Source organism: Atractosteus spatula, chromosome 11 (assembly GCF_055471065.1).
Source record: "Atractosteus spatula isolate fAtrSpa1 chromosome 11, fAtrSpa1.hap1, whole genome shotgun sequence".
Lineage (NCBI taxonomy): Eukaryota > Metazoa > Chordata > Actinopteri > Semionotiformes > Lepisosteidae > Atractosteus > Atractosteus spatula.
The window spans coordinates 41,427,401-41,447,185 of record NC_142716.1 but is presented as its reverse complement, the minus strand read 5'-3'; the positions used below and the strand labels follow the sequence as shown (position 1 = coordinate 41,447,185).

The 19,785-nt window shown below is 35.1% G+C and overlaps 1 protein-coding gene across 1 annotated transcript in view; it reads right to left on the bottom strand.

The window, feature by feature from the left end:
• Nucleotides 1-19,785, bottom strand: part of ankfn1a (ankyrin repeat and fibronectin type III domain containing 1a) — a 196,805-nt gene that overhangs the window by 136,228 nt on the left and 40,792 nt on the right. The window contains exon 4 of the mRNA XM_088927824.1: nt 13,654-13,883. Within this exon, the coding sequence (XP_088783950.1) occupies nt 13,654-13,883 (230 nt within the window). The remainder of the gene's footprint in view (nt 1-13,653; nt 13,884-19,785) is intronic.

Below are 19,785 nucleotides of genomic sequence, written 5' to 3'. Positions count from 1 at the left end.
TTCAACGAAGATTGCTGTCCCCAAGATATTTGCAATCTTCTTCATTTTTCTTTCTACAGACTCCAGTTTACATGGGGCCAGAAGGGAAGATACACAGGCTGGGGGGTATACAGTTAGAGTTGGGTGTCATATGTTATAAGCCCAAAATCCCCTTCTGTGATTTGACTGGTGTTGCACAGATAATGCATGCCTTGAGCTTGCTTTCACAATTTGGGGTAAAACCTAATACTTTTCTAGTATCAATTGCCAATTTTTCAAATTATGCCATGATCGTGTGATTTTTACCTCTACCAAGCTGCTAAGGTTTAATACATTAAAATACATTACAAAACACATTACGTGGAGCTATTTTGAAGAGATGGAAGTGTCACTATCATCAAACTTTATGTTAATTTTTAATTAACATTTAACATTTTTTTATTACTTCTGAGTAGGATGAAAAACATTTCTAATGTACAGCGAATGACAAGTAAGAACAACTGTTTTCTTTAGAATATCCCATTATAATTGGAATGGAAGAAAAGATTCATGCATTAAATTGTAATCTTACAGTTTGTATGCAGAGCATTGAATTATTTTACCAATATTCTGATAAAAAATCCCACCTTCTCCTAACAATATACAGTACATATTTATAGTTATGAGTACAATAAACTCTCATTGTTCACACTTTTTGGGTGTTCAGTGCAGTATAAAAGAATGATTTTAGGAAAAGTGAAAATGTCCAAACAAGTCATATAATGTACATGGAACTCTGTATTTTTACATAAAATGAAGCTGATTCCAACATTAAATTCATTTTGATGAATGCCACCAGTTGCACCAGAACATCAAAAACTTTAGCCACTGCTAAATCGAGTGTAATCTTGAGAAACACATTTGGGTTTCTGTGGTTACATGGAAAGAACAGGAGGTCTTTACCTTTTCTTTACCTTTACCTTTTTACCTACAGTAAGTAAAATCCCAAGTTTACCCTCTTCCCTATCTGAAACAATATTAGTCATGGTAAACAGAATACACATCCTCTTTAAAATACATGGTAATGGAAGAGATCTCAACAAAATAATGTTTCAGATGATGACGGCCATTAAGACATATGTTCCATACATGTGATGCCACATATCTTGATTATAACTGAAAATTCTTGAATATTGTATTACAAAAACATATTCCAGTAAGGGAAAGAAAAACATTTAACGAATGCTTCAATAGGTGTTGACTATGAAAGATGGTGAAGACTAAACCTGGGTAGTGAAAGGCAAATGTGAAATATTTCTTTAAAGGTCTGATGATGATTTAACCAATGATTTAATGATTGAAACTCTCTTAAGAGAGAAAACAAGAAACGTTGCCTCCTATACAATGGTTCATGGTCACAGACTGCTGTTTAAACGTAGGAAGGTAGTATTTTCTAAAACCACAAAGTTTTTTACATCTGAAGAAACTTTTGTTTTTTCAGCAACTGACCACAATATATTTGGATAAAAACAGAGATAGCCTTTGAAGAAAGAAAAAAATGTGCCAAACATGAAGGTGTTTCCACAATGATATGGGGTTGCTTTAGCAGTGTGGGAATGGAGCAGCACACTTTCCTGAAGATTGTTCAATGCTAGCAAATATCAAAAGAAAAATAATTCCATCTGCTCATAGAATGATTGGTTGGAATTAACCTTTAACATACTGTAAAAACACCAGCTGGAGAAAGACACAATAGCTGTCCTTGACTAGCCAGTTCAAATGCCAGACTTAAATCCAATTCAAATACTATGGACAGAGCAAAAGTAAGGTTAGGTGGAGCTGAAGGAAGGAAGCAAAATCAAACCAGGACAGAATATGAAGTCATAAGAAGGTAAAGCACCAACATCAACTACAATTAATGAAAAACACAAATGAAAGACACAAAAAACAGAATAATTTTTGTTTACTAGACTCCAGGTTTTTTAAATAAACGTTTTGAACCACAAAAAACGTATTATAAATTGAAGAAATGTTACAAAGATTTAGATTTGAAAGAGCATAGTACATTAAAAACATTTTTTTTACTAGTTCCATTCAATTACTATGATTTTTCTTGAGTCTGTGGGTTCTCCTCACCAGAACTGTCTATATATTATATAATATACTTAGTCCACTTTATGAATTGAATTATGAATATGAAATGAAAATTGGTAAACATAAGTATACACAAACACAGTCTCAAAAAAAAAGTTTTTTCAGTCTAAAAAAAATTCTAAACAAAAACAAAGTATAGCTTATGGCTCATTCTTATTGAAACTGATATGGATTTAACAACATTTTAGTTCAGCCTTGAAGCGGCTATACTATGTTGAACACACAGGTTTTTATCAAATGTCTTTCACAAAGACAAAAGCAAAGGAGACAAACTGGAAAAGGGAGAGTTGAAGGAAACCCAATACCTTTTTTATGAAATCCTCACAGCAAAGAAAATTAGATATAACTTCACAGGCCATTACTCTAACAGCTTTATCTTCAAGAAATATATCATTCCTTAAATGAAGCCTACTCTAATATTAAAATCTGAATCGGGGCTCTCCTGCATGCTCACTGTATCTGTAGCTTATGTCTACTGGCTCAGTCAATTTTCTTTCTTCATTTAATACAAAGCATTTTTTTTTATTTTTGCCTCCTTTTCAGTATAAGGAGAATTTCTAGTTTTTAAGATTTTCTATTGCTACTGCATGTAATCATTAAATCCACTTGAATATAGCAGAAAGTCAGAAATGCAGACCTAGTCTCCTGTAAATTAATAAAAGCTGTTAATTTAGGCAAAAAGCATTTTGATTATTTGAATAACATAAATTACATAGCAATGATTAATGGAAAAGAGCATGAGGAAGTTTACAAATGCGAAGAGGCCATTTGGACAACCTAGCACAATTTATTGGAAGAAGCCATGGTTTCAGTTTTGACAACAATATAGTACCTGACATTTTACTGCTATAACGAAAGAATAAAGAAACAAAGATGAAATATTTAGCTCATTTGTTATTTAATATCTCAGAAGCATCTTAAAAGAGAATGGATTTAGATCACACATTGGTGCAGAGTCTAAATTATTTTTGAATCAGTTAATAGGTTTAAATTCCATGCATTGATTTGTATGAAGTATTACTGGGTAAAGAGCTCTAGCATACAGTAACTTTGATAATGATCTGAAATATAAAACATTAAATTATATTCTCTTTTAATAGCGAGTCACAGTTAAATAGTACAAGGCAACATTAGTTATCTCTGTATGTTAGAGTAAAGAAAGCACAGTATTGTGACTGTGCACAGTGATTTATCAAAAAAAGTCAATTTCATTAGCAGCTGCTAAACTAGAACGTGATTTTTTTTCAGACAAGTAACTAACCCATGATTGATCAATTGTACTTCGGTTAAAACTGGCAATATAAAATATTTTTATTCCAAAATTAACTGCACACAATGATAGAATATGCAAAAGTGTGGGGTTTTAATAAAATCAGTCCTCATGACAGCTTGTTTTAGCTTTAGTATTCTGTTCTGTTACTTTTAGCCTTCTTATAATTTTGCACTTTATAGTTACAAAACAAAAGAGAAATACTTTCTTTTAAACTTCTAGTATTACAAAAATGTGGTCTACCTGCATTGAAATAGTTACACTTACACATTTACTGCTGATATTTATAATGTAGTCTGTTCTTTAACCTGTGATGTTGAGACTGTGAGCACAGTCATAAAAAGGCCCGTACTTTGAAACTGACAAATATCATACAGTAGATTTGCTACCTCTAGCAGCGAATAACAGAAAACGTTATGTTCACAACATAAGATCCTAATGAGGTGTGACATCAATCTCACAATACTGCTCTAAAAGATCAAAGATCCAAACGGGGCATGTGACTGAAACAATGAAAATAATAATGATTTCTTTGTTCAAGAGATTGATTTGACACACAATGACTCTGTGGACTCCAGTATTACACAGAAAATCAGAATTGGAAATTAGAGCTGAATGTTCTTCAGGACTTTAAAATAATATAAATCACTGCAGTATAGACACATCATCCGTGCTACATTGCCTCAGAAATAAATCTACAACAAAAAAGGATTATTTCTCAAACTATTCTAAACTTTAACTATACTATATTTATTTCTTTAGATTGATTTATGAGGTTAAGGTAGCAATGGCTGACTATGTAAAATGTCAGGTAAGCACGTTAAAAAATAACAAGCCAATAATCAATAACAATCTCTGCCAATTGTGTAGTGGACCTTTCTACAGTAAAAAAGATTTTGGCAAATTCATCATTGTTTTCTGTCTCAACACTAGGAGTAATTTCAAAGCCAATTTAATTAACATATAAAGTACAAGGGGTGGCTTGGTGGTGCAGTGGCTGTTGTCAATAGACAACATACTACAGACATACTGGTACTGTAGGTTAACTGGCTTCTGGAAAAACTGGCCCTGATGTGAGTGTACAGTATGTACAGTATTCATGTGTGTGAGTGCTCTGCAATGGATTGGCATCCCATCCAGGGTGTATCCTGCCTTCTGCCCATTACTTGCCAGGATAGGCTCTGGCTCCCCTGCAACCCTAAATTCGATGAAGCAGTTAGAAAATGGATGGATAAGACTATGTAAAAGATAAAGGTTTTCATCTTTGCTTAAGAACAAAAATGTCTCTTTCGAATATTGCACAGAGAATGTATGAAACTTCACGTGCACATTGGAGACTATCAGCAATAAAATCGTCATTCAAACATCAACCTCAATGACTCATATCCTGAATAAACATATAAAAAAAATGAAAAAGGCATACATAAAAAAATAAATAAACTCAAGCAAAGGGAAAATTAATGACAAGGCTCTAGCTCAAAGAAAAGTGAAGCATGCCAATACAATTGAAACTATCCTCTTTCCAGAACATTATGTGCTCATGATTCATTTACAACCCATAAAAAACCTTGAACCTTTTCATTAAAAAAACTCCATACCCACTCATAACATGACACTGGAGTGTTCTGCTTTCTGCACGGCTTTTATAAAGTGGACACCAGAGCACATGCAGTGGCATGTCTAAAAGTTAAAATGGCACATGAAAAGCTTTGATTGTGTTAATGAACTAGATCTTTCAAAAAGGAAAACTTATTTTTCAGGCCCAGAATTCCAGGACATACAATACTTAAAGAAAGACAGAGCTAAAACACCCCCTCGCCATCAAAAATACAGTGCCTTCATATCAGGAAATTAAGACTTGGGGCTTAAACTTGGGGCCTAATCCTAGGATACATAATGCTCAAAGCAGTTAAACAAGACTCTCATTTCTGAGTAAATTAAATTAAATCAGATTAAAACCAGGCTCTGAAAAAAATAGACAAATTAAAACCACAGCATTGCATGTGGTACAATGTCTTCTTCTATCACAGCCTTTTTAATTGCAGATAATTTGACATAAATTCTGACCTTTTGATTTTAATAGTCTTAGCTTTACATGTGTCATTAGCAATGAAAACAAAAGTCAGGTAACATGCAATTATTAAATTCTATCTAAGAAACCAGACAGCCTGTAATAATTACATTACTATTTTGTGTTCAAATAATTCGAAGGAACATGTTGGGACAAATGGTAAACAAAACCACATGAGATTTTGTTTTTAAATGTTATCATTGATTGTACAATTAATCCTTTAATTGTATAATTTGCTGAACAAAAGATTCACACTGAAAATTGCTGGTGCCATGTGCTGTCATAAGGTTTAATCTAAAAATATGCTTTGTATGTTTAAAACATTAGCTCTTTCCAAACCTGCAGATGAGAACACGTATTAATGGGAAATTTCTAAATCAGTCCCTTTGGGCATAATAAATCAATCAATGAGAGCTAAGGAGTGAGGAGCAGTCGGCCTTTATCATTGATATTCTAACAACACAAACTGAAGGGGCGTGAAAGATGAAGATGCCATTTAAAAACAGAAAAGTTGGAGCAGTGACAGACAGTTTTTAACATGACAGGGAGTGCTTTAACACAGTTGTTAAACTTCAAACCTATTTTAATGTTCCATTTAGTCCATTAACACTAATAAAAAGCAACATCTCACATGCCTGAAGAAAATAAGCTAATTGATGAGGTAGGCTCAAAAGCACAAAATACACAAAATTCAAGAATTCTTTTAGGAGAAGGATTTACGATTCTTTTTTTTTTCAAAAAAGTACAAAAAGTTCTATTAGCTGTGCCAGCATCCATATCACTCTGCAACTCACAATGGGCACTCAATGAAGCTAAGCACCTGGATGTGAGACCACCTGGGAAAAACTAAGGTTGCTGCTGGAAGAAGTGCTAGTGGGGCCAGTAGGGGGTGCTCACCCTGCAGTCTGTGTGGGTCCTAATGCACGAGTATAGTGATGGGGACTCTGTACTGCAAAAAGGCTCTGTCCTTCGGATGATACGTACAACCGAGGTCCTGACTCTCTGTGGTCATTACAAATTCCAGGGTGTTTCTTGAAAAGAGTAGAGGTGTTACCCAAGCATCCTGGCCAAATTTTCCACTGGCCTTTACCAATCATGGCCTTCTTATAATCCCCATCTATACAGTACATTGACTTTATCACTCTGTCCTCCTCCTCACTGATAGCTGATGTGTGGTGAGTGTACTGGTGCACTATGGCTGCTGCTGCATCATTCAGGTGAATGGTGCACATTGGTGGTGGTGGAGGGGAGTTCACATTTCCCATAAAGCACTTTGAGTGGAGTGTCCAGAAAAAGCACTATATAAGTGTGAGCAATTATTATTATTATTATTATTATTATTATTATTATTATTATTATTATTATTACTACTATTATTATGCTATTAAGTTGCTCAACCACTAAAAGCACTCACATCAAGTGCAGGCTGAACTGTGCAATCCAGATGTTGCGAGCCCCGAACCCCAGCTATGTCACTAACAGACAGCAATCAGGATTTCCCAAGGAGCGGCGCACAGCTTGCTTAGCACCACTGAGGTAGGGGATAGCATTGGGATATGCAGGCCAGGGTTCTTGCAACTTCCTAGCAAAATAGCAACTAGTGACGTCACTCAGTAACACCACTCTAGAAGGTTCAAGTTCAAGTTTATTTGCCAGTTCAGCCATATACAAGTATACAGAGATATTGTTCTCCAGGTCTACGGTGCGAATACAGAAAGACTTAACAAGACAATGCTATAGACAATGCAGACATACAGTACAGTACACATTTCTGACAGGGTACATAAAGTGCAATGTGCAAAGGTGCTACCTCTCCCATCAGGCACTCAGGAGCATGATGATGAATGGGTTACTAATGTCCTTCGTTATTGAACAACTTTGGTGCTCAACAACATCCATCCATCCATTTTCTATCTGATTCTTCCAGGTCAGGGTCGTGAGGGAGCCAGAGCCTGTCCTGGCAACAACAGACACAAGGCAGGGTACAGCCTGGACAGGACGCCAGTCCATCGCAGGGCACACACAGATACAAACACACAAATTACACCTAAAGCCAACAAACCTACCAGTTTGTTTTTGGACTGAAGGAACACAGGGAGAACATACAAACTCCACACAAACAGCACTGCACCATTGTGCTGCCCGCTCATCGATATGTAACACATAGTTTTATAAGTTGATGAACACCAACATATCAGGTAGTTCTATTGAAGCTTTCTATTGTAAAGAGGGGGGAAACATGACTGCAAGTATGCCAGCAAAGATGAGGAATTACATATAGTATTATAAAGTACTTAAGCAACATACTTTGGTCCATGCTAAAACTATCACTGCTCTTCATTTTAATAGGAAACTGCACTGTTACAACAAGAACCATACAGTACTGTATATCCTGGTTGTGCCAAAAGATAGACAAAATACTGGATAATGGATATTACAAATGGATAAAATTAAACAATGCCACACCAAAAATCAATGTTAATTATTAAAGAATAAACTGTAAAATTTTAATACTTATAATATACTGCAAGAAAATATATAATACAAATGAAATCTCTTTAGGAACATAAGACGGTGTGGTAGAACTCTAAATTCATTTATATTTTTTTTCTCAAAAACATTTACTTTGTTCCACCTTGGTATTAGGGCTCAAGTCAAGGCAGTCCAAGTTGCTTTTTGTTTGAAAGCCTAGTAATTTAACTGACTTTTTGCTTGTTGAATGAAGCTTTGTTTGAAGAAAGATTAATGGACGAAAGTCAAACATTATCTTTAACAGCTACGCCTATCCAAAATATATAAATACATCAAATTCCCCAGCAGTCTGCCATCTTGTTGATCTTTGAGTTCCTGAATGGGAGCACTCTAAGACAATATTATGTCTGATTATGTTTGTGAAAAGATCATTCATTACCACAGCAGCAACCACAAAACATTGTCCCTCTGTAATATATTGCCTTAAGAAGGCCAGTGCGTTACCCACCAAATGACTTTCACAAGAAAGCTATTTGCGGTTACAGACAAGCATGTTTCTAAAAACAGAAAAAGTTAAATAATGAATGTTTTCACAGAACTATTTGAAGGCTTAGGGAAAACCTCTTTCACAGCATTAGAATGCTCTAACACAGCAGTAAAATAAATATCACGTCATTTCCAAATAGTATGAGCCCCTCTAACTGACAAGTTACAAGTCTATCTTTCTATCTTTCTTTTATTTAAATGAAAGGAACAATTCTGCGATGTACAGAACATAAAATGTTAAAATGTTTCCTATTCTGATTGATTTCTGACCAGTCCTTTTTTTAATGATATCTGTGATGTTTCAACATACTGTAAATAGAAGATTTTTTAAACTAAAATCTATTAATTGGATTTATAACTATAAGATCTCTACACTTGAAAGTCTGTCTATGAAATAAGTCAATTTAATTAACTTTTTTGCTGTTATTAGTCATTATCATATCCCAGGAACAAATGATTACATTGTCACACCCAAAGAAGGCTTCACAACCGAAAGGTTTTGTTTCTTTTCTTCTCTTTTGAGCATAAAATAAACCTTTACTTGTTCCTTCACAGGCTACGCATGCTGACACAGCTACCTACTTGAACTATTATCACATCACTTTCAATAATGGTCTATCAGATTCAGGGTCCCAGTGGACCTGAGACTATCCTGGGAAAAACTGGGAAGAAGGCACGAGACAACCTGAAAGGGATGCAAGTCCATCACAGGCCACACACACTCAGAGTAGGGACAAAACCATTTTTTTTAAAGAGGCCAATTAACCTACCAGCACATTTTTGGACAGCGAGAGGAAACCAGAGCACCCATATAACACACATAAGAACATGGAAAGAAAATACACTGCAACATTGTTTGCTGGAAGTAACAGATCAGTCTATAAACTGTCAAACGATTAACGTAAACAATTAGAAATTTAAAAGTGGTTAATAAAATATTATGAAAACTTTATCATTATAATAGATGTGAGGTGTACAAGTATACTGCGGGTCAAATGGAAACATCAGTAAATTAATTGAATAATTAAAAATTACTCCCTTAACTAAGACATAACTGGCACCACCTTACTTCATATGAAATTATACCATATGCTGTAGCAAAACCATATGGAACATAACGACCAAATGTGAAATTCATCTATGCTGAATGTGAAAATACTGTAATATTGGGTTACTGATGACAAAAATTTCCATGAATCAGAACTTTGAGAGATCTCTCATGACCTCTATTTTATGAATGACTATCAATCAAGACAGTCAGCGGAACTGTACATTTTTATAAAGGCCTTTTTAGTCATTTCCATCTGCCAACAGCTTTTACTGCCTTTTTGTGCTGACTTTCAATGATTGTCATTAACTTACCATATATAAAAGAGCAAATGTTATAATATTAGTGCAATTGGCCATCATCATGTATTCCAAAGTGCATTTCAAAACCCTCTGTGTTTTATCAATAAAACTAAAAAGCAGAATCAGGTTATTCACTGAAAACCATCACTCAGAGTCTATGTCTCAGTTCCCAAAGGACCTCCCACTGCCTTCAACCATATTTTTACAGATTCCAGACTTACAGTATGTTCTAAGCCTTCTACAGAAAAGGTAATAACAGCCCACACTCACAGCAAGCAGTTACAGAACTGTTTGCTGTTGCTGTTGGAGGATGATTCTGGCCACATATGTCTTTAAAAACCGCAAGAAAAAATGTACTGTCATCGAACAGATGACACACTATGAGGAAGCAAACATTTCACTGGTGTTTTGTGAGAAAGCACTGTAATGTAAGAAATTCTTAGACCACCTTTCCTTCATTACTGAGCCACATGTGGGTTTTACTTGACAAGCAATTTGTAACATAAAAAAGATCCATTCCTACAGTACATACAATAATGATTCTGCAGCCTACTTACTGCTGTGACGAATAGCAGAAGGTTAGTAGGAAGAAGCCAGAAAATACCATCAAAACTCATTCAGTACCTTGATCACATTTTCAGTAGAATAAAATCACTCAGCAAATAAAATAGATTTTGTGATTGGTTATGCAGCAATTTATGAAACAAGCTAAATCAGAACATGAAAAACGTGTTCCAAAGATGTTTCTGAAGAACACAGCAGCTTTAAATTCTTTTACTAAAGCTGTTTTATTAATTCAGGGTTAAAAGATGAAGACCAGGAAAGTGAATCTGATTCACATATTCATTTTAGTTTTTAAAAATAAATGAAATAAAAAAATTCCAGTGCAAAAGAAACATAGGGTAGCTCATGTAACCTTTTTTCATTGGGATGTGTTAGAACAGGACTGTTTTTCTTGTCTACAAGGAATTAAGAACTAACGTGCCATTTTGCTCTGGACAACTGCTTTGCGATTCTTGCAGTGCTCGATATAATTCTTACAATAACATAACCCTAAGAGGTAAAATTCAATAAATACAGTGCAGGCTTTCCTAAAAAAAAAGATGAAATGGTATTTATTTTAATTCATTCCATGCCTTTAGGGAAAGAACAGATATAAAGGGTTCCGTGAAAGGTTAATATTAGCATAAGTGAACTGTTTCAATTACCTTAATACTGAAGATACAGAAAATGCTATTTTCTTTTCTCAGAGCCAAAAAAAATAATAATCATACATTTCTTTAATGCTTCATAAATTTATAAGAGTGGTAAGTATTGTTTAAATATTGAAAAGATTTTAGTTTTATTGATCAAAACTTGAAATAACAGAAAAACAGGATTTTGGGGGGGCTTTCCGATATGATCCCTGTAGACTCTTCATCAGTATGCATGATTTTTCATGGCTAATTTCTCATGTGCTCTTTTAGTGCTATTCGTAACCTATATGTTGCATTTAATTCATGGCAGATGTTATGGGCTTTTGAGGCAACAACATGCCAGCATTGTATTGAAAAAGCACCCTTCAAAACATATGAAGTTTGTCCTATTCTAGAATGAAAAGTTTATGTAATCAACTTTATGCATTATTCAACATAAATTACCTTTTAACAACTGAGGATTTTTGTTTTAACCCAATGAACAAACTGGCAAATATACGACCTAATAGTTCTGTGGTAAAACGTAATAGTTTCAATCTGCTTCCAGGAACACACTGAAAAGTCTTTCATATGCTATGGAGAAGCTAACGTCCCTATTCTACTGTGAGAACTCAGATCATTTTTACTAGGGGAGACAGTTGTTAATCAGGTATCCTCTACACTTAAAGTGTAGAACTTATAAGGACAAATGTCCTAATCATAGCATTCACAGCTGTGTTAGGGTCTTAAATGTCAAGCAATCTTCTCACATACAGTATACAACAATGTTGCAAGTGTGAAGATACCAGGCAGTTCACTCTCATATTAGATGTTCAGTATGCATCCCTGCCATCTTACCAATATCATTCCATGTTTTCCACAAAGAATGGCATGTGAAACAACAGTGATGTAAAATTTTACTCACTTCTTTTTATTGATTTCTGACCACATTCTAAAAGACCCAGCAGTGAGCCACCGACGCAGAATGGCTGCAGGATACACCATTAGGTGCTGCATTTCAGTTGGAGATGAAGTCAGCCCTATTCTATAATGAATGTACTGTACAGTGGTTTCATTATCTAAAGCATCCACAGGTACAAGGGATTATTATTATACTATTACTGTATATTATTTGTTATACAAAATATCTACTGTTACAGAATTATTTCAAATTAGGAAAACACCTAAATGCATTTCTCATAATTTGTAAGTGTTTATTTTTTCATTTCCCAAGAGTTCAGACCATTGATTTTATCATAAATTAATTTCAATTTTTTGATACTTCAAATTAATCATAAAACCATAATTCTATCACCAGAATGAAGAGCTGCTTCTCCAGAAGGGTGTTTAATCAAACAAAAGAAGACCCACTCCAAAGGTCTCTTAGACATTGGTCTGTCACATGTTCTTCATGCTCTTTAATGCTTCTGTGTAGCTTGGCTATGAGTGACCAAAGGCTTGGCCAGTCCCAATTGCTTTCTTATTGATGGCATTGAGATGACCTCAGAGATATTCTCCTGGACTCGTGTCAGGGGAAAAAAGCTGGCCATTGGAAGATCTCAGTATTGTTGTGACTTTGGAATTTTAGCACAGCGTGGTCTTGTGTGGTGCTGCTGGAAAATTGAAACTTACAGACTATGATTTTGCAGGACCAGAACAACTTGTGGTTTAATGACTTCATCAGTCCACTCCACTACAGTATTTTGAATTTTTCAACATGTAGCACTCACTACAACATCTCCACCTTTTTGTCTTTTGTCAGGTCTGTTAAGAGCAGAATGGTAGTATTCAGTAATAGCCTTCCCATAGAAGACAGCGATAGTATCTCTCAGCTGTTGATGTTACCCTTGCACTGCCTCTGTGTAAGAAAGACTTTCATTCAGGTTGTAAGATATGATCATTTTGGTTAGAATTTTTCTTCCTTGATTTTCTCATGTTGTAGACTCTATGGTGAGAAAACAGTTCAACAAGATGGATCACATGGTTGTGGTGGCCCTGGGCCAGCACAATGACCTTGTGCTTTCTAGGATGTGACATATCCCTGAGAACTGGTTTCCTGGTTTCTCTGGACTAGTCTGTTTGCTGCTGAAGCAGAACTATCATTCTCCAGGCAACGTCTTTCACAGAAAGGCCTCTTTATTTGGCCTATCTTATGTGAGAAATGGTTGTATATTTCATTATTCTTGCATTAATGCCAAGCCTTAGTGTCCTATTGAGCTTCATTTTATACAGATTCACTATGATCTTACCTGGCAACTTCAACAACTTTTCCCAAATAACAATTACTGTAGGTCCTATTTTCTTTTAAATAAAATCACATGCCAAGGAACATTATTACGCAAACACTCAACAAACCTATTTGCTTACCATGTAAAATGTACATGACGTTTTTTGCAAGCTCAATAAGGTGCTAATACTGTTATAGTTACTGCTATAGCTTCATTGTGCTTCAGGATAAGTTAAGCAGTCCCCAAAGAAGCAGCAACAACTCACTGTACATAGACCAAAAAAGCATACTTATATCCCCAAACCTACAAAAGCCAAAGCAAATAATTTCTTTAGAAAATGTCGAAGCACTTGATATGAGAATCCTATGAAGCCCCCCCCCACCCCCCAACACACACACACCTTTTCCCAATTGAGAGAATGCTACTCACATGTATGCTCCTCAGCTTGTTCTTGCTTCTCTCCAGTCTGCTAAGCAGCTTGTGTTGCTCTTTGTGTGGCTGCTGGAACAAACGATCATCAACTGAGATGCTTTTCCTCAGAACTGGTCTGTGTGAGATTCCCCAGATGAACACAGGATCATTTTTGTCACTGTTAGAGTTGCGCTTCTCTGCAGATGCAGGCAAGGTTTCGTCTCTGTCATATCTGCGCTGCTGTGCCCCTAGTGAAGGGAAACAATAGATACCCAGTGACAACTGATAGCCTAGGAATACTCAGGGGATAGCAAACTGAGATCTTGAACTAACACATTTCATTACAATGATGCTCTCCCTCAGGCTTCTCCCTCTGACACTGTCAACCCTAGATAGACCAGTGTATGACTCCACTGTTTTATCAGGCTTCTGTCAAACTATCACCTGTGCCAAAACCTAAATGCTCCTATGAAAAGAGAAGTCACTCAGACATGTTTTTTTTTCGTAAGTTTCCCTTTGAAATGTAAGATAATGCAATACAGTAAAGACACTCTCTTTAAAGCGCATCCATGAAGCAATCAAAAATTCCAGGTTTCATGTGTTTATACCATATACATTAAATAATAAAAGGTAGGTGGATTTACAGAAAAATAAAACACTGTTTACAATCAAAAACATTTAACTAGTGAGTCTATAACATCAATTTTTTTTTGGAAAAAGTAACCAGTGAATTCTAATTGGTAAGGGGCATCTTTTGATTACTTTTCTGTCCACATTTTTTAACAGGCCCTGTCCAGTTCAGACAAAGAATATAAAACTACTAAGATCTGCTTTGAAGACATACCATGCAATGTAAATTATAATTAAAAACAACTATGGTTTGCAAAGCCAAACTAAAAACTTAAGTCATAGTACAGATGCATGACACATGTAACTATAGGTTTGTATCTTTACTGATGAATTTTATATGTACTGTACTGCACCCAATTCGGCTCCGATTTCTCTGAATATGTGGTTTGACCCAACTCCACCCCCCTTTAGAACTTGAAAAGATCTTTTTCAGTTTTATCAATAACAGGTGGCCCCTACCTGCATTTCACAATGAGGCAGGAAAAGGGAGACAGCAAGAACACAGAATGGAGAGAGTGTGCCTCAGAGAGAACATACCATCGGCACTCTTGATCATTCTCATCAAAAACTTTTCTCATCAAAACGCTGACCTTCCATTTTTGTACAGACAGATGTTTAATGTTTGGAAAACAATCAATAACTGTAGTAGGAGGAATACATTTCATGTGGTCTTATTTTGTAGTAAATCTACTGCGTGTGATTAAACAGTATATGTAGTATATGGGTTTTTTAGGAAAAAAAACGTATAACTTTCTGTGATAACTAGAATCTTCTGTGATATTCCTTTGTACGGCAAAAATATGTAACACATTTAAACACAAATTATTTTTGTTATATATTTAAGGGGGGAAGGGGTATGAAAACCAACTTATTTCATTATCAACCTACAGACAACTCATGTGTCATTAATAACTCTGAAATATCAGGGTTGCTGCAGAAAACTTTAGTGATTAATCTCCCTTATATTCACATTTTCCAATAAAAAACTAAAAATTGCTGTACACTGATTAATGAGTAGGAATATACCAATTGAATAAAAATGTCATGAATCAACCTGAAATATGTGGGATGAAAGCAGGAAATGGATAAGCGTGTAATTTTCTCTGGAGTAATGTTTAAACTTTCCTTGTTTTTTTTTACTGTATAGTACATGCACTGAACATTTTGCATTTTTAAGATGTAGTATGAAAAAACAATGCACTTCTACTTAAACAAAATACAAACAACTGCTCTGAATTTTGAAAATTTTAGCAATTTTACATTGCAAACTTTTTATTAATGGGATAGACTGAAACAGTAACTCAGGTCTTTTGTACTTATTTGTGCCAAATACCGTTAACACCCACATTACTCAGACAAGATTTTCATTTATTCTGTGGTATTTGTTATCATTTGTATATAAGGAGTTATATAAGAGCCCTCCGGCCTCTATAAAAATGTAATAATTTGTTTCTAAACTCAACTCCTAATGTGTTGAAACCCTTTAAGCAAGCCTAGAGGTAATCTACATGATCATTTTTGTGATTAAGTTACTTTTTTCTACAACAACCAAGATGAGTGACAGAAGAAAAATGAATACCTACTTAAGTCAAAGGTTTTACTTCCTTCCTAATCCTGGCATTAGTCATGCTTCAGAGTATATTATACACACTATGGATGGATTTGTAAAGAAATGCCATTCCTTTCTGACCTTATTGATTTTGCATGACTGTGTGCACACATGCATCTGGTATCTACCTCCCCCCCAAAATACAATAGACCTCAACCTATTTTTTTTCAAATCTCTCAGGTATTACATCTGCATAGCTTCCCTTTCTTTAAATATAGGCACTGTCCTTTCACCCCCCCAAACCCCAGCAAAGGCTTGGAAATTATGATGGCTGTTAACATTACCTGCAGAAGAACCAATACTGAACCACATTGTAGTTAAACTATACTGCATTGATACCAATATCCTTAAGTATACAGTATAAACTTTAAGTTCTTAAATCAGGTCAAAGACTTACTGTATTAATGTCAGCATAATTTATATTGCAAATATACACAGAACATGGAGGTGACATTCATATGTTCTTATTCTCTAAATATAATCTTATTCTGCAAGGCCAACAAGGCTGCTGTTGTGTCATATGGTTTATGGTTAAAAAGGACACACTCAAGCCTTCTGTATTTGTCACAAAATAAAACAGTATTTCAAGTATTGTTAAAACTATCTTTAAAGACTAAAGTTTGAGATGTTTGCAATACCATAGAAATGAAACTGCACTTAACATAAAAAACCCTAAAAACCTGAAGCACTTTAATATAGAATAAAATGCAAAACTGTATCCAGACCTCTATTTTTTACTGGACATGACCTGGAAATCAAACATTATGTACAGTATGTTAAAGATCAGAGATTCATTTAATTATTTAGTCAGTACAAAAATGACATCCCTTTTATGTCCAAATTAACTCTTGTTACATTTCATGTTCAATGCATTATTGGACTACAAATACTACACGGCACATTCTTGCTTAAAAAAAGCACTGGTGATCATTTTCTCTCCATGTGGAACAAAAGTATTTGACTATTTCAAATTATATATTTTACATATGTCAGGAAATGAAATAGGTCTAAATATCTAGTCTTCCTCAATCATACTAATATCTTTTACGCATTGTAAGCTGCATTTTTTCAGAACCCCATATAAACATACTCAGAATACAGTGAAATGGACTTGATACTGAAGATCCAACATGCCTGTGTAAATCTTACTACCTGGGGAGAAGAAACAACATATATAAGCACTTCCTGTATGTCAAAGTGTTTGGTACAGTTCCCAGAATTGTTTGAAGATACAGCTCTGTAGGTACCATTAGAGCATAACCAGAGTCATTTCTGGAACAAAAAACAACAGTAATGATCACTGATGAAACAGTTAGCAATGCTACTAGGGATGAATAAACAGAGTCATATTCAGCTTCCATCTGTGAAGCTTTTGTCATGACATCTTTTGTCATGACAAATGTCTGAGTAAGATACAGAAAATTAGAATCTGAAATCCTTTTCCCAGACTGCACTGTCATTTTAAGAGCAAGTTTAATCTCTGTTGTCTGATGCTACAGTTACAGCTTTCTCTCCCCTGAATACAGATAGGCACAAAGTCGTTAAAAGAGAAGACAAGAGGTTTTGCAAGATTAAATTAACCTAGTATTGAGGTAGCACGTAGCACATTTCATTTTACCTATTCAGGATAACACATCTTTATTTGATTATGAGATACAGGCTCCAGCCCAATGAATCTTTGGAGGATCACATCAAAAAGTTTTCTTTTTCAGCAAGATACACTCAGTCAGTTTCTTGGCATACCAAACTGTTCACTTTACACATGATTAAATCAATGTCTAAGTCCTAGTCAAGTAATTCTGGTTATGTCTTGCTATTTCCAACTGTAGTTTTGCAATAGTAGGAATTTAATATTGTATTATGGAAAAAAAACACTGTAATGACTTATAATTGTCGATATTTTAAATGCCTCACTGCAGTCATAAAGTCTCTAAATAGTGATCTGGAATGCTTTTTTCCTAAAATGATTCCATCTCAATTCAGGGAAAAAGACATAAAGAATTACCATCATAGTGATACCAGATATTGGATAAATACTTGACAATATTGACTGTATACACTGCATGTGTTAATAATTGTGTTTCTCCTTGTGTGGATTATTTTTAACCTTCTAGGCACCAGCAGATCGGGAGCTATCAAATGCACAGAAAAAATATGGGAAAAATCTAGTGCTATGACAGTAATGTCATGAGCTGCCCAAGAAGAAATATATAGTCTTTAGAGACCAGGGAAACATCTCCTGCCATGCTGGAAGCCAAATAATGAAGAACAAGATGAACTGAAGAAGTACAGGAAAACAGAAATGGATAAATATGTAAGAAAAGTAATGAACAGTATAATATCAAATATCTCAGCATTTTCTTGTGCAAAAATATATTTAATAAGGCCTATAAAGAACTATAAGGAACATGTACAGGGCAAGAAAGCCAATTAAAAATTAAACTGATATAAGGTACATTAAATGTACACTTGTAAATCTAGGTACCCAAGTTATAAACCTCATCAGTGTTGCATCCAGCTCTAATGCTGTTCTTTGTGTTGGCTTATTATACACAATGCTCCCCTGGATGCCTGCTGTGCTACAGTAGTCTTCCTTCAAAAAAGGGCAGATAAAAAACAGGCATAAGGTTTCAGTGCACTCATTGTAACAGATGATGTATGTCCTCAGCCATCATATGCTCAAGACAAGCATGGATAGAGTTCTTCCTGCAGGTCAGAAGAGATCCTTTCGCCATTTGTAAGCGTGACTAGGTTCTTAAACAGGAGGCCAATTAAAATTTCATGACTGGATTCTAGCAATTATCTAATTGAAAAATGGCTTGCACACACCAGGCCTCACTGGGAAAAAAACAATCTATTTGCAAATACACATTATACATTGCTTTATTTATACAGACTAGAATTAATAAGCAAAGCTTTCACTATTGTTATAATAATTTTAAATTAATTTCCAGTAAAATGTGTGTGAAAATTAGCTTTGCTGCCTTAAAACTCATGGGTCCCAGGGCTAGAGCACATTCTGTGTGGAATTTGTATGTTCTCCTCATGTTCAGACTTTTTCCACTCTCTGAGGGAATACTCACTAGGTTAAATGTTATGTCTATATTGTCTCAGTCCAATGCACAGAAAAGCATTGTGTGTGTGACTACAAATGTCCGTTTATTAACTGGCATCCTGTCCAGAGTGCTGTCCCACATTACGCCACATTTCTGGTGCACAGTCCATGCTGCTACGACCCTTTTCAGAAATAAGTAGCTTCCTCATAAAGGTTATACAGTATGGATTAATTATATGGCTTCATGCCATTGTGATACAGAAGAAGACTGCTGTTAATTAGATTCCGTTGATCTCAGCCTTCATTTTAAAATAATTTATAAAGAAACTTTAATCAAAACAACAGCAGTCTTTTATTAGCCAAAACAAATATTATTACTACTTTTGAATTTGGATTAGATCAATTTATTCTGGCTAAAAGCACGAAAATTATATACTGTTAAAGAGCACAGCTTTCAAGTATTCTCATTCAGCAGTTCTTACCAGGTTTATCTTTGCACATTTTTTACTGTTCGGGTATTGCATAACTAAATGCTGAACATTAACTGATCTGACAGACAGCCCACCAGTCAACCTCATGTTAACTTCTGTTCTTGCTTGTGTCCCTGTTACCATAGTGATTCCACTAACTGCTCCTGCCAAGGTGAATAACGCTAGGAAATTTCTTGCTATGGAGCTTTGCTTATTGTTTTGCATAAAGAATGATAAAAGGTTCATCATGGAAAGCATACTGTATCATAGCATTCCAAGTCTTGTTCTATAGGTTCTAGTTGTGGTAAGTTTAAAAACATTGTAAAAACCATTTTCCAAACAGATATGAGCACAAAACTGTGGTGGCAGGAAAGAGCATCTAAGTA